General features: G+C 46.7%; 1 protein-coding gene across 1 annotated transcript in view; it reads left to right on the forward strand.

Moving 5' to 3' along the window:
* ERI3 (ERI1 exoribonuclease family member 3) overlaps positions 1-19072 on the forward strand; it is a 132690-nt gene that overhangs the window by 13882 nt on the left and 99736 nt on the right. The window contains exons 3-4 of the mRNA XM_084266570.1: positions 10901-11017; positions 16956-17015. Coding sequence (XP_084122696.1) covers positions 10901-11017; positions 16956-17015 — 177 coding nt within the window. The remainder of the gene's footprint in view (positions 1-10900; positions 11018-16955; positions 17016-19072) is intronic.

The raw sequence follows: 19072 nt of genomic DNA on the forward strand, positions 1-19072 counted from the left end.
GTTCAGTTACTAATTTATTTTTAAGTGTGCAAACAAATCTGGATGTTCATAGTACATCTCCTGAGCGACAAAAGTGTCTTAACAAATGGGAGCTGCTCTTTCAGTAACATGATGTAAGTACAAATGCATGGCAAGGTTAAGCTGTGCTCAGGCTGTGTTTCCTTGTGCTCAGGCTGTGTTTCCTTGTGCTCAGGCTGTGTTTCCTTGAGTGCCAGTGTAAAAGAGCAGTCAAGGCGCTTCTCCCTGAACATCCGTCTTGCAGTTCTGGCTGGCAGTCGTGGGCAGGTGCAGCTGGAGTGGTTGCAGTGATCACACCCTCTTCACTGCCCGTACTGCTCTACCAGTGGTCTTGTTTCCATGGCAGGGACAGCTGAATGATGTGTCTCAGCTCCTGCGATGCTGTGATGTATAGACTGACCTTGTAATGGGAATGGATGTTGATTTCCACCAAATTTAGGTCATAGCGATAAATGTGCAGTCCCTGCCAAGCTCCCCGCTGTGGGTGCGTAGAGAAGGAATTGGCAAGGTGCCTTGGGAGCTGCAGTGTGAGCTCAGAGGAAGCTGCTGGAGGAGTGGCAGGGGTCAGTGTTGGGAGTGACACTGTTGAACATCTTTGCTGGTGACATAGACAGTGGGACTGAGTACACCCTAAGCAAGTTTGCCAACAGCACCAAGCTATGTGGTGTGATTGACATGCTGGAGGGAAGGGATACCCAAAGGATGGGCTTGAGAGGTGAGCCCATGCAAACCTTGTGAAATTTAAAAGGCTGAGTGCAAGGTCCTGCACATGGATGAGAGCAATCCCAAGCACAGCTACGGGTTGGATGGAGAATGGATTGCAGGCAACCTTGAGGAGAAGGGCTTGAGGGTGTTGGTGGATAAGAAGGTGATTCTTCCCCTGTACTCTGCTCTGGTGTAGACCTCACCTGGAATACCACTTCCAGCTCTGGGCTCTCCAGTACAAGAAAGACATGGAGCTGTTGGAGCAAGTCCAGAGGAGGCCCTTGAAGGTGATCAGAGGGCTGGAGCACCTCTTCTGTAAAGACATACTGAGAAAGCTGAGACTTTTCAAGAGAAGAGAAAAGCATCACTGCAACCTATAGCAGCCTTCCAGTACCTAAAGGGGTCCACAAGAAGGCTAGAGAGGTGCTGCTTACAAGGGCAGGGAGTGATAGGATAAGGGGTAATGGTTTAAGCTGAAGGAAAGTAGATTTATATTCGATATGAGGAAGACATTCCTTACCCTGAGGGTGGTGAGGCCCTGGCACAGGCTGCCCCCTCCCTGACAGTGTTCAAGGCCAGGTTGGACAGGGCAACCTGGGCTGGTGGAGGCTATCCCTGCCCCTGGCAAGGGGTTGGAACCAGATGGGTTTTAAGGTCATTTCCAACCCAAACCATTCTGTGAACATGTCCCTGAAATCTCAAACCTGCTGCAGGACACTGGTCTGCTGTGAAGCAGGCTGGGAGGTACATTCTGTGTGCTTTTCCAGCGTGGAGCCTGTATCAAGGCAATCTTAGCTGAAGGCTGGGATGGGAATGCAGAAGGTGGATCACAAAGTAACGGAGGTTGTCACAACCCTATCCAGAGGCAGGTAATGGAGCTGTGCCTATCCCTACCTGTTCCATCCAGACACCCCTGCATAGCAGCTTTCTTCTTGCATGGTTTTTGTGTGGCTGTGAAGCTCAGTGCATTAGAAATCACCTGCCAAAACCTTTATTAAGGATGATCGTAAATTGCTGAAAAGTGAAGAAATTCAGGCTTGTTTCCCATGGCAACTTTAACTGGCACTCTTGTGCATAAGTATTACGGTGGAATATTAATCTGCAATTACCTGTCTTCATGCAGCTTAGGCTTGGGTGTAGTGTTAAATACCTAGTTCTCAATTCAGCTTCTTACAGGGTGGTTCCTAGAGGAATGTCATTAAAAATGCACGTAGCACAGTCACTTTAAGTATTTTTTCTTTCTACTAGAAGTTTTTAAAAAGCATGTGTTTATCATCCCTTTGCCAGGTATGGCTGCTGGTGTGCCACTCTTGTTATGTTGGGATGCTTTAAGTTCCTAGAGTGGCAGGAAAGAATTCATATAAAAGCTGTTTCAGGTGGGGTTTCCCGTTGCCAGTAATTTTTTGGTACAGTCTTTTGAAACAACCTTAGGAGGCCTCGTAGCTAGTTCCTCTGAACAGTTAACAATGTTGTGAAGAGCACGTGAACATCCATAGCTCAACATCCTACAAGGTGCATCTGAAATCTAAGAGATACCCTGTTTTTTTTTATCATGTTTTCCTTATGTCACGTGCTTCCTTCCAATTCTGTCGGACTGTTGTGGTGTCGAGAGAAGAGCAGCATTTTGGAGAGGCTTCTGCAGGGTCTGAGGTACTGGGTGTGGTGTAACCTTCAAAACCCACGTTCTCTGCAGCAGTCATTTTGCCTTGGAGACCTCCCTCATTCACACAGTGAGTGGGGACAACCTTGCTGTGACCCATACGAATCTGACAGGGCGGGTTATGGCTTCAGGCAACAGAATTACCTGTATTTATTTAAAACCTGATCAGCTAGAGAACGTGAACAGTTACTGAACCCAAATATCCTGGAGAGCACAACTATGAGACCACCAGGCGAGACATCTGACGTATGAAAAAAATATTCAAAGCCATTTCTTATTTAAAGGTATAAACTGGCATTATTATAACAACAAGCCTAAAATACCAAGGCACTCGGGTGGCCGGTTGCTGCAGCCCTAACCTGACCCAACCTGCTCAGCTCTGGGCTGGTTATTGACAGGCCGATGAGATGACTACTTTAAAGCAATCAGTCATGTTGCCCTTTCCCTCGCAGTGTGAGGAGACCCCACATCAGTTATGCATCCTGGCGTGCAGTTCCCCACCTGTGCTGTTTGAACACTGTATCCTTAGCTGTGCAAACATTACACATCGTTTAGGTGACAAGTTGCAAAGTTAAGTAGACTTGTTGTTACAGCAGAAAGTAGTTGAGCGGCAGTCACCCTGAAAAGAAAAGATCCCGGGCTGGCTCAGGAATGTGCAAGTCTGCTGCATTGTGTGTGAAGGCTCCTTTGCCTTGCTGTAAAGCTGCTGATGAGAGGAAGGTGTGCTGCTGGAAATGGTACAACCCACGTGTGTTTCTGAAGTGAAGGGAACGGGTGCCCCAGGTTTGTAAACTCTCTGTGCTTGTCCTGTGTGACTCCTGCTGCGTGTGTGCCCCAGTATGGTTGCTGATGATGGGTGCCTGCCTGCTGGTGTTATGCAGCCTCTGAGGCAGAGGGGAGTATTCTGCATCCCTCCTAGCATGGTATTTTAAAAATAGGCAGGATTCTTCTGTAGTGTGGCATCTATCTAGTGCTGCGTGGGGATGCCGCTTTTCAGGCTGCTGTGGCTCCTAGGGAGGGTCCTTGCTGCATTAAGGTGGTCTTTAATTAGTTTTGAACAAAGCCTTCCTGACAATCAGAAAGCACAGCTCAGCCCTTCTGGGGAGAAGGGGACAGGACATGCCTAAGTTTCATGCTTTTCTTCCCCTTTGTGCCAAGCTGGCTGCACAACCATCCTTGTGTTACCTTTGTCACCCTACGTACTCATTAGCTGACAACACAGCTCATCGGTATGCTATTTTATTCCCCTCTCTGCTAGGCAGAAACACTCTGTCACCAGCAGCTAGTCGTGATGTTTGTAAAACCCTAGGTGTTCATTTACATGCACTACTGTGCCCTTTCTACCCATCCCAGATGTTTTAGTGTTGTTGGGAACATTGATCGTTGATGCTGCTCAATACTGGGTGAAGAGGTTGGGTCTTGATTTGATAATTCTGCAGCAGGGACTGCACAGGCTGGTTGCCTGCAGTACAGCAGGCCAAACGTGAAAGGCTGTAGTGAAGTTGTCATCTTGCAGTAGAAAGGTAATGTTTGGAGGTGTGTGTGCTGTTTGTAACCTGGGGTGAGTACTGAGCTTCCCCCAAACAGTCAAGCTGAAATTGTTGCTGGCTGTGTCAGTAGAGATTTTCTGGGCGGTTAAATGTGTGTCAGTAGCACTTGAAGAAACAACTTGAAACGTTGATGTCTGTTGGTCTGTGTTTCTCATCCCAGGTGTGGAAAGAAGAGGGAGGTTCTGCCTTATTTGTGATGACTGGAGAGATCAAAATAGCTTTGTGGGTTTTGGCAGGAGAGCTGATGCTGATATTGAGAGACAGGAGCCAGCCTGGGTGCAAATGACTACCGAAAGTTTTGTTCAGGAGGGCAGGATAAGGGTTGTGAGAAGCCATTGAAGTTTCAGGTACCATGGCAGGTCTGAAAGAAGTCCCAAAGACCATATAGAAAAGCTCAGGAGGAAAACAATGTTTTCAAGGCATGCAGATCCTAGTTTTCTTGGCCGTGTAAGAAGATGCCTCAGCTGGGGAAGTGTTACACTTTGGAGTCTGTGCTTAAAAATTGAGACTGTTTCAAGAGCATCCAGAAGAGAAACAGTGAGTGTGACCAGGGGTCTGCAAAACACAACTGTGAGTGGAGGCTGGATGGCACTGGAGTTGCATTTAGTGTAGTGACGAGAGGGATGTGTATGATGAGGTCTTTGCTACAAAACCAGAGGAAGGAAATGGCTCGTGTCTGCTGTGGGTTGGAAGGGAAGTCATGAATTTAAACAGCAGCGAGGGAAATTCTGATTAGAGTTTAGGAAAAACTTTCCAATGATAAGACTAATGAAACAGGAGGATAGAGTGCCTGGGGAGTGTGTGAGTCTCTCTTATTGGAGTCTGTAAAAACAGCCTAGACAAAGTCAGAAATGATTTAGGGGGAGGTGATGCTGCCCTCAGGCACGTGCATGGACTAGATGTCTCTCTTAAAGCTCAAGCTCCTGGAGGCATGTGATTAGATGGGAAGTTCAGCTTCTATTAAAGAAAGAGAAATGGTCCCTCACCCTCACAGTTGTAAGCAAGCACCTGAAAATAAGAGCCAGGTTTGATGGCAGTGTAGAACCCAAAATGCAACTCAGAATTTATCTTTGAGGAAATCCAGCCTCTGACCTTGGGCTCTGGTGCTTGAATGTTGGGGGTGGGCAGTGAGGCTCACCTAGGAGCAGGGTGAGGAAAAAGTACTGGGTGTTCAGTGAATTATCTTCACGTCATCTTATCCCTGTGTTTCATGCTCTTCTCCCATTCCTGCCAGTTCTCTTGTGCTTTGATTTTGATGTGCATTTCTCTTTGTGATTTTCCAGGATATAAGAGTTGTTTCAGTGTATTAAATTGGGATGTGTGTGTATACATGTACTTCAAACTAGTCACTGAAGGAAAAAGAGATTTGGGGGTCAGCTGCTTCCCCGGAGACCTCTTGACAGGTTTAAGGCAGAGTGACTTAGCTGGGACAGAAGCATTGAGAGATTCCTTGCCCTCTGTGCAAGCAACCATCCCTTAGAAAGCCAGCGTAGCTCTGATTCAGCAGAAGTCCTGCTGTCCCCCACTGCAGAGGTGTTGCCTTTACAGTACTTGTTTTGGTTAGTTTAATAAAAATTTAGAAGTGGGGAAAAGACCTATGAGGTCATCGTGGTTACTGCCCCCGAGGGCCAGTGCAAGGCAAGCGGCTTGGAAACGGCTTTAGTTAAAATAATAATTAAGGCAGAGGATGGAAACCGGGGAGGCAGATCTGTTAGGCTGGGGCTGTCCTTACCCTGTCCCTTTTCGATTTTAATTGCCTTGGAAAAAAAGGAAAATCACAAGGCTTTAAAAGCTCTGATTCTTCCTGCTCTTCACCCCCCACACCCCCCCCCCCCCCCCCGCCCCCTCCCCGATCTTGGAGGCATCAACTCTCATCTGTCAAAGTGTAAATCAGCAATTAAAACACAAACAGCGAAATGCCAAAGATGACCCGAAGCACAAAGCAACTGACAAACAAGTCCGGACAAATCGGCGGATAATTTATAAGCATTGCCCTAAAATCTAATTATTTGGCAATTCGAATTTGCAGCCGGCCAGGGCTGTGCAATAAATTTAACCCGCCATAAATTATTTAGGAGCAGCCCGTGGTGTAAATCAAAAACACAAGTGTTTGTTTAAGAAATAAGCTCCTTGTGCATAAAATGACTTTTTCTTTAAAGAGAGGTGGGGAGAAGCATCCCTGAACAAAATGAGCTGGTGCTGAGGCTGTGTCGTCCTCCCCCCCTTCCATGGAGACTCCCTTGCCTCTTCTGCCTGTAACTTTTTTGAAGGTGTAAAGGGGTCTTTTGGTAGGAAGTTTTATGCTTTTCCTTATCACAAAACAATCCCTTTCTCTCAATGGCCTCTGCTTGGTTTTATTGTATTTTGAACAGTCAGCTCTGATTTTTATGGGCATCTTTTATTCTTGTGTTTATTAAACTTCTTCACGTGGGGGTGGGCATAAGGGATAAATTATTCTCTGGTAGTTTTTGAACTGAATAGGCCACACAGTCTTCCTCAGATATATAAATCAGTGTCCAGAAGTGTATCCTGTCCACTTTGTACATGGGCTTCTGGATTAAAAGGTTTTGAGAGGCAGGAAGTTCTTGATGGGCAGTATATTCATTTCATCTAATGATGTTAGTGCTCCCCCATCCAAAAGGATAAGCAAAAAGATTCCTCTGTGGGAATTAGTGTAACTTCAGGTGCTTTCTTCTCTGAACTCCAGAGATCTGTCTGCCACGGGAAATTCTTTAGCGAGTATAGTTGTGTGCTTGTTCATTTCATTTAGTAGCAAGAAGATCAAGTCAGCTGCATTTGCTCATTCTTGCTCTGGTGTTTAAAGGGTGGGGAGTTTTATTTCGGACAGTTGGGTAGAGAAAGGCTGGGTTTATAGCAGTGCTTTCACATGCCCTTAAGAATTTTTCAAATCCCTCTTAAAAGGAAGTCCCTGGCATCCTGCGGTTACCCTGCAGCCTCCTGCTGCTGCTCAGCCTGGGACAGCCAGGTTGCACAGGAGCCTTTACCTGGGACCTCTTTTTTTTTGGGGGGGGGGGGTGGATTGATGTATGGGCAGATGGACACATTATATTTTTTCAAGCCAAAAATTCTGAGCAAGCTGCCCTATAGATTTGCTTGAAGTACCCTGAAATCATAAATGCAAGATTGTTGTAAAGAGAGAGGACCTGGTAATGGGTCTGTATAAGCCTCGGGCGCTGTAGGCTCCTATTGTTACGGTGTTTGGGGGTGCAGCTGAGGGGAGGGACAGGGTGCCGATGTCTCTTTCTTTAAGCGTGTTAATATTGATTTTAGAAGCAATGTGTTCCAACAATATAAATGCAAATGCCGGTAATTGGGAGCCGCGTGCAGAATTTCTCAACAGAAAACATGCTCAACTTTTCATGACAATGAAAGGAAAATAAAAAGGCGCTTATTTATTGCTGGTGGTTTGAATCCTGGGTTTCCTTTCAAGTTACTTTGCAGTGCTAAATAAAATACCTAATTGCAGCGCTCGCAAAATTCAAATGGGTACATTTGTTCTTCTGGTAGCTGGCGGCTATTTGCAGCCTCTGGACACCCTCAGCATTATTTCAGCACATCGATAACTTCTGGTTGTGCTATAAGGAAAAAGCTGTGGGGAGGGGAAAAAAAAAAAAATAAAAAAGACTTAGAAGCCCCAAATGCTGCTGGCACAAATCCCTGCTGAAGCTGGAGTGGGTGCTCGGTGTTGGAAGTGGCAATGGGTGAGGATCTCAAGGTAACGCTTACAGATAATCAGACTCTGACCAAAGAAAGGAAACTTCTCCTTTTAATTCCCTTGTGCTGTTCTCTTCTACCTTTCCCACCTGGAAAGAAGCTGTGAAGGTCCTTGAAGGTGGAGGTGGAGCTGAGTGTGTTGAGCTCACCAGGCTGCTGTGAAACGTGAGAGAGCGCCCGGCTGCCTCCCTGCATCGCGGTCTGTTGTGGGGGTTCTGTGTGTGTGTCTAAGTGCTCACCGTTTCATAATAATTACTAATGAAATTCTAGATCTGTAATAACGTTTTGGATATCTAAAACAAACCATATGCTTGTAAAAAAAAAAAAAAGTGGAAACAGATCAACTTTAAGCCATAAATTCTTGGTAATAGAGGCCTCTTCCCCCCCTCCCCCCCTTTCTGTTTATGTTTGATAGATATTTTTGTTTCTGCAGGAATGTCAACTCTTAATTTCATGATGTATCATGGGCTTAAGAAAATTGAATTTAATAAAGGCAAAAGATGAATGGCACCTTTAAAGGTCCCAACACTTGTCTTTATTAGCAGGACAAACTGCAGGGTCTCCAAACACTGCTTCTCTCCAAATGAAAGTTTAAATGAAAAGTACAGCAGTGTCACAGGTTAAATTTCATTGCAGGACTGGCTAACGTCGTTAGTGAGGAGTGGGACTGATTTCATGGGGCTGGTATCTGTTGCCTTAGATACCAGTGGAGCAAAACACTGCCAGAGACTGGAAAAATCTCCACTATAGGAAGCGTGCAGATAAACAGCCTTTTGGGAAATGTCCTTTACCACTTGCTTCAAAAACTGACCAAATAGCCCAGAAGAGTAACTGTGCTTTCTCCTGAGACACCCAAGTCCCTCCTGGGGTTCCACCCCTGTTCCTGGCTACACGCTTCCCGCAGACCTGCAGTAACTCTGGATATTGTTAAATTTCCCCTGTTTTTTAGTGTACCTTTGTATTTCCTCTGCCTGTCTTAATCCGACCCTCCTGGAAGTGCTTTCTTGCCTTTGGTTCTGGAAGGCAAGCAACGCCTTTGTGTATCAGATCAGCGGCGGGGCTGTCTTTCAGTCTCGCTTTGCATCCAGCCACTTGATGGCCCCTGAGGATGCTTCTGGTCCCTTAGGACCAATCTCGGTGCTGCAGCGCAGCCCTGCTGTGAAATGCAGCCGGTGTGTGTCTTTCTGCAGGAGGGGGGGAACACTCATCTTGCCCTGCTGTGGGCTTGCCCACTTCCACGGGTGTACCCCAAGCAGGGTGCAGACCTAAGGGGCCATGAGCTGCCCCAGCCCAGTTTGAAGGATGGGACAGTGTTATCCTGCGGTTAAGCCTGGCTCTGTTACAGCATCCTGTCCTCTGCCTTCAGACTTCACAGTCCCTTTTCCTTCTGAGTAGAAACTTGCTGCATTCAGAGCTTCTCTGTGGTAGCTGTTTTGAAGGGGGGATTAGCTGTGTCCAGCATTTCTTCCTCAAGAGCCTCTTGTGCTTCCGCAGATCCTCCTGTGAGGCTGAGGCTGGTGACTTTGGCTGCACCACAGCAGGCAGTCTGGGCAGTGCTCACACGTTTTGCTTCTCTCCTCCTAATCCAGCCCATGGGGGAAACTTGGTGACTCCTGGTGGGGTGGTACGGCTGTGGGGAAGGATGTGCCCAAACCTCTGCCCTGCCTTAGCCTGCATGGCACATGCTTAGTGTGGCACAGCTGACTGTGGGGGAACGGTTACACCCCATGTCCTCTCCAGCTTGACTGGTCTGTGTCTAACCTGGGTTCTTCAGCACTGTTAACACTTTATTTTAACTTTTTTTCCCTAACTTTCCATCTCAGCAGCCCGTGCTCCCCATGTGCCTGGGCTGGGCTGTGTGTCTGCTGTGCTGGGGAGCTGCCCTGCTGCAGCCGCGGGTGCTGTCCACCATGGACACTGGGTGCTTCTCCTGGCTATTTAAATTATTTCTTGTTTCCACTTACCTACCCAGCTTCCTGCCTTCCTTCTGCCTGCCAGGGTGGTGATGTCGTCAGCTCATACGTATGACATCATGATAATTTCCATCTGCAGGTCACGAGTGTTGCAGCCAGGGTCTGAAAACTCTGTTAGTTCTTCTGCAGCGGCTCCATTTTCCACATGCTAATTTTACTCACAGGAGTTAGATTTTTTTTTTTTATTTTTTATTATTTCTTATTTGTCTCTTCCAGATGTTTTCAGGCAGTTTTTTTTTTGTTGTTAAACTAATTCCATTCATGTTTTAAAAATTTATGAAAGCACTAATAAAAATGTCAAAGTGGTAAAAATGTTAGCTTTTGCTCTGCTTTGATTAAATTTTGCAAACTGTTTTTGAATATTAAAAAGCAATATTTTTTTTATTCTCTCTCCCTCTCTCTGTTTCTCTCCAGAAGTGATTTGAGAGGCTTGTTGCATGGATATCACTCAGCGGGCTCATTTGCACTCCAGAACCTTGGTGCCATGCATCTCTATTAAATAACATAGACAAATTATTCTTTAAAGACACCAAACAAATTGTCACTTCTCCTCTTACATTAAATTGGAAGGAGGAGAGGGAGCAGAGAAGGAGGGGGGTGAACACAAAGGATTTTATCGCTTTTATTCAGTGGTTGGCTTTTTTAATTTCATGTATATTTTTTCATAATTGAGAAATCCATCGCAACTGGATTTGTTTAAACTTTTTATTAACAGGTCCATGTAAATTTTTGATTGCTGATTATTCAAATAATTGAACATTCTTCTGATGAAGGAACATTTTTATTTCCCTATCAGCATAAATTGGCTACAAAGAGGAAAATTAAGCAGGGCTTGCTACTGTGCTGTATCCCATAGGGATGGATTTGGTGGGGGGGGAATGCTTCTAGCTCCTGTCATCGCTCTGTTGGAGGAGAGCTGTGCTCCTCAGCTTTTCCTGGGAAGGAGGTGCTTCGTGCAGTAGCAGGCTGGTGGTGTCCTCCAAAAGGACAGCAAGGTAGAGAAGGTCGACTGGTCTTGGGGAGAGCCCAACCCCTGGAGTGGCCGTGGGGGACCATCCTCCTCTGCATTCACACTGTCAGGTGTGCTCTGTGCTCTGGCACCACCTTCCCCCTTGTTGTGCAGAGCTTCATCTCGGGCTTGGTTTTGTGGGGGACTGTTAGGCCCCTCTTTACAGCCAGCTTGCCAGGTGGGATCATTGCCAGCTTCATTTTTTTGTTTGTTTTAAATGAACAGCTGCTTTTCTTTTCCCCCTGTTCAGGAAATCATCGAATTCCCTATCCTGAAGCTGAATGGCAGGACGATGGAGATTGAATCCACCTTTCACATGTATGTTCAGCCTGTGGTGCATCCCCAGCTTACGCCCTTCTGTACAGAGGTAAAGTGCAAAGGTTTCCCGGTGCTCCAAGCATCTCCCTGGGAAGTAGGTTTCTATTGCATCGGGGGTCGGGGTTACCTCCTCATGGTATGGTCCTGAGGAAAGGGTGTCATGCCAGCCTCATGCTAAGGACAAGGGGAATAATTTTTTGTCATTGCAGTAGAGCGTAGAGACCTTGGTTTGGATTCAGAAATAACTCTGATGACTAAGATCAGCTGTATTTACAATTAGCAGACATCATCCTGGGTGACCACAAAAAAAAAGCACCTTGTGTGTGTTAACTGATGCTCTGAATCCACAGCCTCTCTGCAGGCTCTCTGTGTTTTTGTTGTGCCATTCTTGAGCAGGGAAGGTCAAAAAAAGCACGGTCCAATACTGCTGTGTGGTTCAGAGGCTCTAAATGACTCTCCTGTGGGACTGCTTGTTGGGATTTGAGGAGTCTTTCTGGGCAGTAGGATAAACCATATATCTATTTTTAAGACTTACTTTTTGTTGTGCTTATGGGGCACTTGAAATGATTCCTGGAGAAGTGGCCTCTTGTTGCTTGGCTACTCTCATTGCCGAGGACAGTTCTCCTGAACTGCAGACACCTTTCCCTGGGTACAGACAGTGAAGGGTGAAGGTGGTAAATGTGACCCCGGAGGGTTCAAAGGAATAGGGGGCAAGGGTTTGGGCCTTGGGTTTGTTGGGGTTTTTTCTTTGTTTTTTTTGGGTTTTCATTCAACACAAAACATTAACTGTTATAACAGAGAACACCACACTTGCAGAAACCATCAAAACCAAGTTTTAAGTTCCCTTTGCTTTGACTTTTTTTCCTTTCACTCCACTGGTTCAGTGTTGGCCAGCTCAGCAACTAAAGTACTGCCCAGGAATCAGAGTATCCAAGTTCTTTATTCTATCCCTGTCTCATCCATGATCATTGACAGTATGTTGTGTTTTCCCCAACCTCTGTGGCTGCAGGTTTAAGCCCTTGAAGTGCTTGTCCCATGAGTACTAACTTGATGAAAAATGACTCCTCTGCGTTAGGTGGAGTCCCCTCCAGGACCAAGCAGCCCCTTCCATATTTCCACGTTGTAAAAACAAATACTTTTTTTATTCTCTTGTAACTAAAAACCATCTGAAGGTATTTTATTTAAACTTTAAATAAAAAAAAAAAGACTATGCACAGAAAAAATTATTCCCAGGAGAGGGGCTTTCAGAAAGCTATAAATGTGGGGAAACAGAGGGCTATAATGGAAACAGTTTTGCAACCTTAATACTAGAAGGCTGGACAACTACTTTGGCTGTCTCTATCCTCGTGAGACTTGCTGGACATATGCTTGTACAAATGTGATAAATCTCACAGCTCACACCTAATGTTTGGTAAAAGCAATGTCATCTTCTAGAATAGACCCCAAAGTGTTCATTTTACATGTCCTCTAAATGCTAGAGAGAAGTGGTCTCACTCTTTAGCTTCCACCAATATCCTTTTAATGGAAATTCCTCTGTTGTGTCCTTCCCCCTGCTGCTAAAGGTTGTGGCTGTGGTGTTGCATGAGACTTGCTTGGTGTGACTGTTGGAGCTGAACGGATCCTCCAGCCTGCTGCGGCCTGAGGACACAGAGACCTTCTCTGGATGCTGAGCTTGTGACTGAGACGTTCAGCCCATCTAATGTTCCTGCACCATGGTGCTGGTTTCTCTGTCTTCTCTTGCTCATGGGAGCCTGGAGCAGATGTTTGTGTCTCTGCAGGCTTGTGTGTCCTGTGTGAGCCCCTGAGCAAGTGAAGCCGTGTGTGTGTGTGCTGGCTGTGTGTGTGTAGGAGTCCCCAGGATGAGCACAGGTGTCCCAGCTGCAGTGTTGTGCTGCACACTCTGCTGCTGACCTTGGTCTGGTGTCTTGTGTCCAGACACAGATAAAAATGGGCAGTGCTGAGGCCAGCAGGCAAAATGATTGCAGAACCCCCACTGGTGTGTATCGGTGGCACAAAATGATCCGATTTGCCAGGTTTGGCAAGTTCTCTGTTATTAAGAGTGCAGGTTAAGGAGCTGTTTTTTATCCTTGGCCCGTGTCCCTTCTGGCTTGGCAGTCCTCGTGCCTGTTGCAGGGGCTGCTGAAGGGGCAGCTGGGTTTCTCCCTGGGTCCCGTATCTGGGTCTGACTTCAAAACGCTGCCTGAAGACCCATGAGTGAGCTGGTTGTCCTACAGACCTTACTAAACAGTTACAAAAAATCCTTTGGCATTTGCAGCTGCCTTCTTGCAGAAGCTGTAGTAACCACACAGAGATCTGTGGGGGGGGTTGATGGCTCCTGCTGTGAAGCACAGGGGTCAGCCCCATCCTGCTGGCATAGTCTCCCCTGAGACCCCAGGGACACAGCCAGAGCGTGCTGTGTGTCCAGCTTCCAAGGAGCTGCTGTCTGCACAGCCTTGGTGTTTGCCATTAACTTTCAGCTGGTTTATATTTTCTGAAAAATAGCCATTTTGCTAAATGCCAGTAAAGGGCTTTGTCTAGGCACCTCTACTTACAAAGGGTGAGATTTATTGGCCTCTTTGTCTACAAAGAAAGACCAGGCCTGATTATCAGATTGTACACCAGAGACAAGTGCTTAGGTAATCAGCAAACTGTCTTGGAGCAGAAATACGATGGTTTCTCAGATAAACTGGGGGGAAAGCAGTGATGTTGACATTACACGGGAGGCTGCTGTGCTGCTGCTTTCCCCTTTCCCTGCTGCTTGCTGCCTTTGCTGGGAAGCAGTAGGACTGCTTGGTGCAGACCGTGTGCAGGAGGGTTACAGGGGTTGCTCCTTGTTACTCCTTGGGGCTGGAGTACTTCTCGCATCCCTCTTCCACCTTAGGGAAGACAGCACAAGCACAGCACAGGAAGGGTGTCTGCAAGGGCTGAGAGTTCATGATCACCCTCAAAGCATCCCTTTGCTTAGATTTTGTCATATTTGTGCTCTCCCTTGGCTATAGGCAGTTTCTCCCACTCCCCACAGCAGTGGCCCGTCTTCCAGGGCTGGCTGGCTCTGTAGCCCTCATCTGGTCCCCTTTCTCTTGACCTGCTCCTGTAACACAACAGGTCATGAGGCTTGGTTGTGATGAGGGGTGTGCTGAGCATTTAGACAGAAGGTGGTTAAACACTGCTGTTGGGTGCATAAAGCCTTTTTGGAAGATGCATGTGGTTTGCCCAGGAAAGTTCATGCCAAGAGCTTAAGTGAAAGGTTCCCTCTACAGAGAAGATGCTTGTACAGGCTTTTTCATGGTACTTTGCTCTCTTTTTATGATTAATTTTTATTGATTTTTTTCCCCCTGAAGGAACAAGCAATAAAAGTACAAAAAGATAAATGCCTTATAACTTGTTTATGTTCCCAAGTACCATGTGCTTCTTGGGATCACCAGTGAAACTTTACAATTGTGCAGTTTTATGCTTTTATACTTTACAAAAGCTGCAAGACCAGGTAGTGCTGCAGAGCCCCAGGTTGGGTGTTGCCGATGAACGGAACTGAGAACAGAAAGGATCAGAGAAGGTGAGAGCACAGAAATCTGGTTCCTTTTGAGCACTCTGACCTGTACTGAAATGTATGCCTGTAGCACTTACATCCCTTTTTATTCATGTGTGCTTGGTGGTGTGTTCTTGTTACGGGTAAGCTGGTACTTTGCTTGGCCTATGGAGTCTTGGGCAAGATCATGCAGTGGCTCTTTGGTAGGACCTCTGCATCTGCCTTCCCATTCCTCCCTCCTCCTGATGGGAAATGTCTGGGTGAGGCCATTTCAATCTGTCCTTCCATGGCCATGGCACTGAACAGGGACAGTCAGGAGGGTGTCCAGAGTGTTAGAAGCCATTGACATCAGCATTGGCCATGATACCAAAAGGTTGCCTGTCATCCTTAGTATAGGGAAGATGTGGACTTGTTACAGTGGGTCCAGGGGAGGTGATGAAGGTGATCAGAGGGCTGGAGCAACTCCTATGAGGAAAGGCTGAGAGAGTTGGGCTTGTTCAGCCTGAAGAAGAGAAGCTCTGTGGGGACACCTTATGGCAGCCTTCCAGTCCCTAAAGGGGGTCTATAAGAAAGATGGGAACAGATGTTTTAGTAGGGGCTGTTGCAACAGGACAAAGAGTAATGGTTTTAAACTAAAAGAAGGGAGATGTGGGTTAGACGAATAGAGCGGTGAAACAGTGGAACAGGTCGACCAGAGAGGTGGTAGATGCCCCATTCCTGGCAATACTCAAGGTCAGGCTGGAGGGGACTCTGAACAGCCTTATATAGTTGAAGGTGTCCTTGCTGAGGTGGATGGACTGGATGACCTTTAAAGGTCCCTTCCAACCCCAACCTCTCTGTGATCCTGTGATCCTTTCCCAAAAGCTCATCTTTCAGCCACTTCAGAGGTTTGGTTTGGGCTGCCCTTGGAGAGGCAAAGCCAGCACTTCACAGTAGATGAGCTGTCCACCTCTGCCAGACACGGAGGGAAACGGCAAGAAAAGTGAAAAACCAAACCAGTGAGCCTTAAACACTGCTCTGAAGGGCTGGGTGTTAGTCTCTCAAACCTATTTGTCTCTCAGAATATGGGAAGTGTTGTAGGTAGCAGCTGTTACCCAATTAAAATACAGATTAATATAAAACCAGTTTCTGGAATATAAAAGAATGCCTGTGTCCCTCCACTTCCTTAAAATTCCACCTCATAATGGCTTGATGAACTTGAGAAACCAACCTAAAGGAAGTCTGCATTCTCAAAATTAAAATACTTTCCCTAAAAGGTATATATTACCATTCCATTGAAGTCTCTATGAGAAAATAATCTTTCCACTTACAGTTTATTCAGTGAGTCAGGTATTTGGTATTCATTAAATGTAATTACAGTTTAATTGGAGTTTAATCTCTATTTTTTTTTTTATCTTTCTCCGAGTTCAGTGCTGTAAGCCAAGCAGCCAGAGAAACGGAGAGGTACAAACCATCGAGCTTCTTTCAGATGCCACACATTTAATAACACAGAGCCCAGTGGTTTGTGTGAAGGGCTTATGTTTTACAAGTAGGTTGAGCTGGTCTGCGTGGAAGTTACTCCTGGGTGGTGATGGGGCTGTCAGCACCTCTCCGCTGGACGCTGCAGCTTCTGGAGGCTGGGATGCGTGCGCAGGCAGCCGGGCGTGCTCCTAGGCTGGGTTTGACCTTTATTTTATGAAAATGTGTGAGATGTGTAGCTTCAGGAAAGTGCCATATGAAGTGAAATCCTGTAGTGTGCACTTGCTTTAATAATGATTTTTTTAATTACTTGGGTGCATTGATGGCAAGCATCTGACCTCCGATATTCAATATGTTAAAAGACAGTTTTGTCACTTCCAAGGCAGACAGAAAAATTATCTATTTTCCGTGTGCCTCCAGCTGTCCTGGGCAGACACAGGAGGAAGCCCCTGAGACCGCATCTTTTCATGCCTGTGTCTAGCTTTGAACAGCCAAGCAGTCCGTGCACAGTCGCTGGGACTATCTGTTGGCCCAGTGCTGGGTGTGGATGACTGTGTCTGCTCTGGGTCTCACCGCTAATGGTCTGTTCATCTAACACTGTGCCATTCCAGTGTCACCGCAGTACAGGGGAGTGACCAGGGACCCTGGTAGATACTGCTGCCTGTGTAAGTCAGAGCAACATAAAAAACAGTGACTAAGGGCAGTGTCTGGGGCTTTGTGCTGGTATGTGAGGCAGAGGGCACCGATGCATCCTGTCCAGCTGAGGGCTTGCTGGTTTATGGTGTGGGCAGGAGCCCCCGCTACGTTTCTGTGTTTGGGATGAAGCTGTGCCCATGGCTGGGGAGTTTCCAGGGTCGCTCTGCTGTGGCTGGTTCCTCAGCAGTGGCCATGTGGGTCACAGGAGCATGTTTTGGTTGCAGGGAGATGGACAGCAGAGGAGACCGCTCTAATGATCTTTTGAGTGTTGCTCTGACACTTGCTTTCTGTTTGTCTCTCATTTCAGCTGACTGGGATTATTCAAGGCATGGTGGATGGGCAGCCGAGCCTCCAGCAAGTGCTTGAGGTAAGCAGAGTAACCTTTAGCTCCCGAACTCTGACCTCTGGTCCTGTCCTCCCCTCTTCATCTCTTTCTCTGCACCCTCCCCTTGCTGAGAATCGAACCGCGTAATTTGACTATGATTACAGCTTCATTAGAATAACATTTGCTGTCACGTTGGTGACACGCTGCTGAGAGTATTGAACCATTGATCTGTCATCTCCAGCTGTTCATGTCAAGGGTGCTGACAAGATATCCAAACTCCTGCCAGTAGATAGGAGAAGAGGCGATTCTTGCTTAAGCCAATTTTAAAGCACCAAGACATTGCTCAAGACTGCTGCTCTGGGAGCTTCTGTCTTCGTTTGCTTTCCCCTCCCTCAGTACTTTATTAAATTAATTTTTTCTACCTATTTAAATGCTCAATAATACATGTGGCATAGAAAGAAAATGCCTCTAAAATCTAATCTGGAGGATGTGCGAATACAGATATAGCCCTAATAATGCCATCTGCTTAATGTTGAATTCCTACAGCATTTAGGGCTTAATTAGCTTGGAAGTATTTCTCCATCAATAGCTTTTGTTGGTAGTCAAATAGTCAAGGAAACCTCCTCAAGCAGAGCCTCCTTGGGCTGCAGGTTGGTGTTCGATGCATCGTCTCTGTCAGGATTTCCACTGCTGTTACCTAATTGTTCCTAATCAGAATAATTGCAACAATTGCTTATGTGAGGAAATCAAATTAAAGGCTTTAAAATCCTCCATGGAGAAAACACTTCATGGGCGCTCACATCAGGGAGTTTAAAAAGGTTACTGCTGCTGTCCCCTGCTCCGAGAAGCCTTGTGCAGGGCTGGCTGTAAGATCCCAGCAGCCCAAGGGAGGCAGAAATGGGGCTGGGAAGCTGATGCTGCTTTGCAGGGAGCTTTACTCCAGAGGGACGTTGTACAGTCAGTCGCAGGAAGAAGAGCTGTCCTCTGCCTGAAAGGCTGTGGCAGTGACACGAGGCTGGAGACAGTGCTCTGCAGTGGTGACACCTTGCATACATGCAGGCTCCCAACTCGCCTGGTCCCTGGTGCTCTCCAGCGAGCGGTGCGTGTCCATAAGCACATGGATACCTGTGCCTGCTTCCCCAGGAGGGAGAACCCTCTTTGCCTGGGTGGGTAAGCATCTGTTGCCTCTGGAGTATTACAGAAGATGTTTCATTCTCTTTCTACAGGAGTTTCTTTGAGCTTGGAAACATTTGTGTAGATATTTTTATTTATTTGGACTGAAAAGGTGTTCTTACAGCAGCTCGTTTCTAGGTTAAAATGAGATTTGGGTCAGGCAGCTTCTAGGGCATGCTGGTTTATTCAGGAGTGGTAGGTGTTGAGTGAGGGAAAAGAGGAGGAATTTCTCTTGCTGAAGCACTGGAAATTCTCCTGAAGCTGTGTGATAGCAGCTGATTGCCTGTTGCCTGGCATTGGAAAATTTGCGGCCACATAATTTGCTAGTTCTAGCTGGAATAAGCATATTACAGGGGTTTTAGTCTAAGGTAGCTCCTTGTGGTTAGATGTGTATCCTCCAAATTAATGTGACCCATTTCTGAAGTGGATCCAGAACTTCTGTCCCTATGGGAATAAGGAATAGTGGATTCACTTTAAATCCACGCTGTACCCTGGACAAGCGCCTCCTCAACTGTTGGGAGGACAGATAGACCCAGCCTGGAGAGGAAGAGGATGCGTGGCTTTTTTCCTGTTACAGATTCATAGTGCTAGTGTGAGGCCATTTTTCCCCCCTCTCCCACATCCCCTTGGATCTGTACAAATTGGAGCATGTGAGGCATGCTGTAGGGGAAGGATGCCATCCCAAGATGCCTGTGTTTTCCCCTCGCTAGAGAGGACACAGGTTATGCTCACTGTGAGCCCGTTTGGTACAGGGAAAGGAAGAGTGGAGGAGGAATGCCAGGTAACAGTGTGGTTGTATCGTCCCGTTAACGCTGCACAACTTCCATCCCTCTGTGAGCAGAGCTGCTGTGGTGTCTGATAAAATCATCTCTGCTCTGGTTGCCTGATGTCTCCTATCAGAAATCTTCAAAGGTCCAAACGTGCTG

The sequence above is a fragment of the Gallinula chloropus genome (assembly GCF_964237585.1).
Source record: "Gallinula chloropus genome assembly, chromosome: 6".
In the NCBI taxonomy this organism is placed as follows: domain Eukaryota; kingdom Metazoa; phylum Chordata; class Aves; order Gruiformes; family Rallidae; genus Gallinula; species Gallinula chloropus.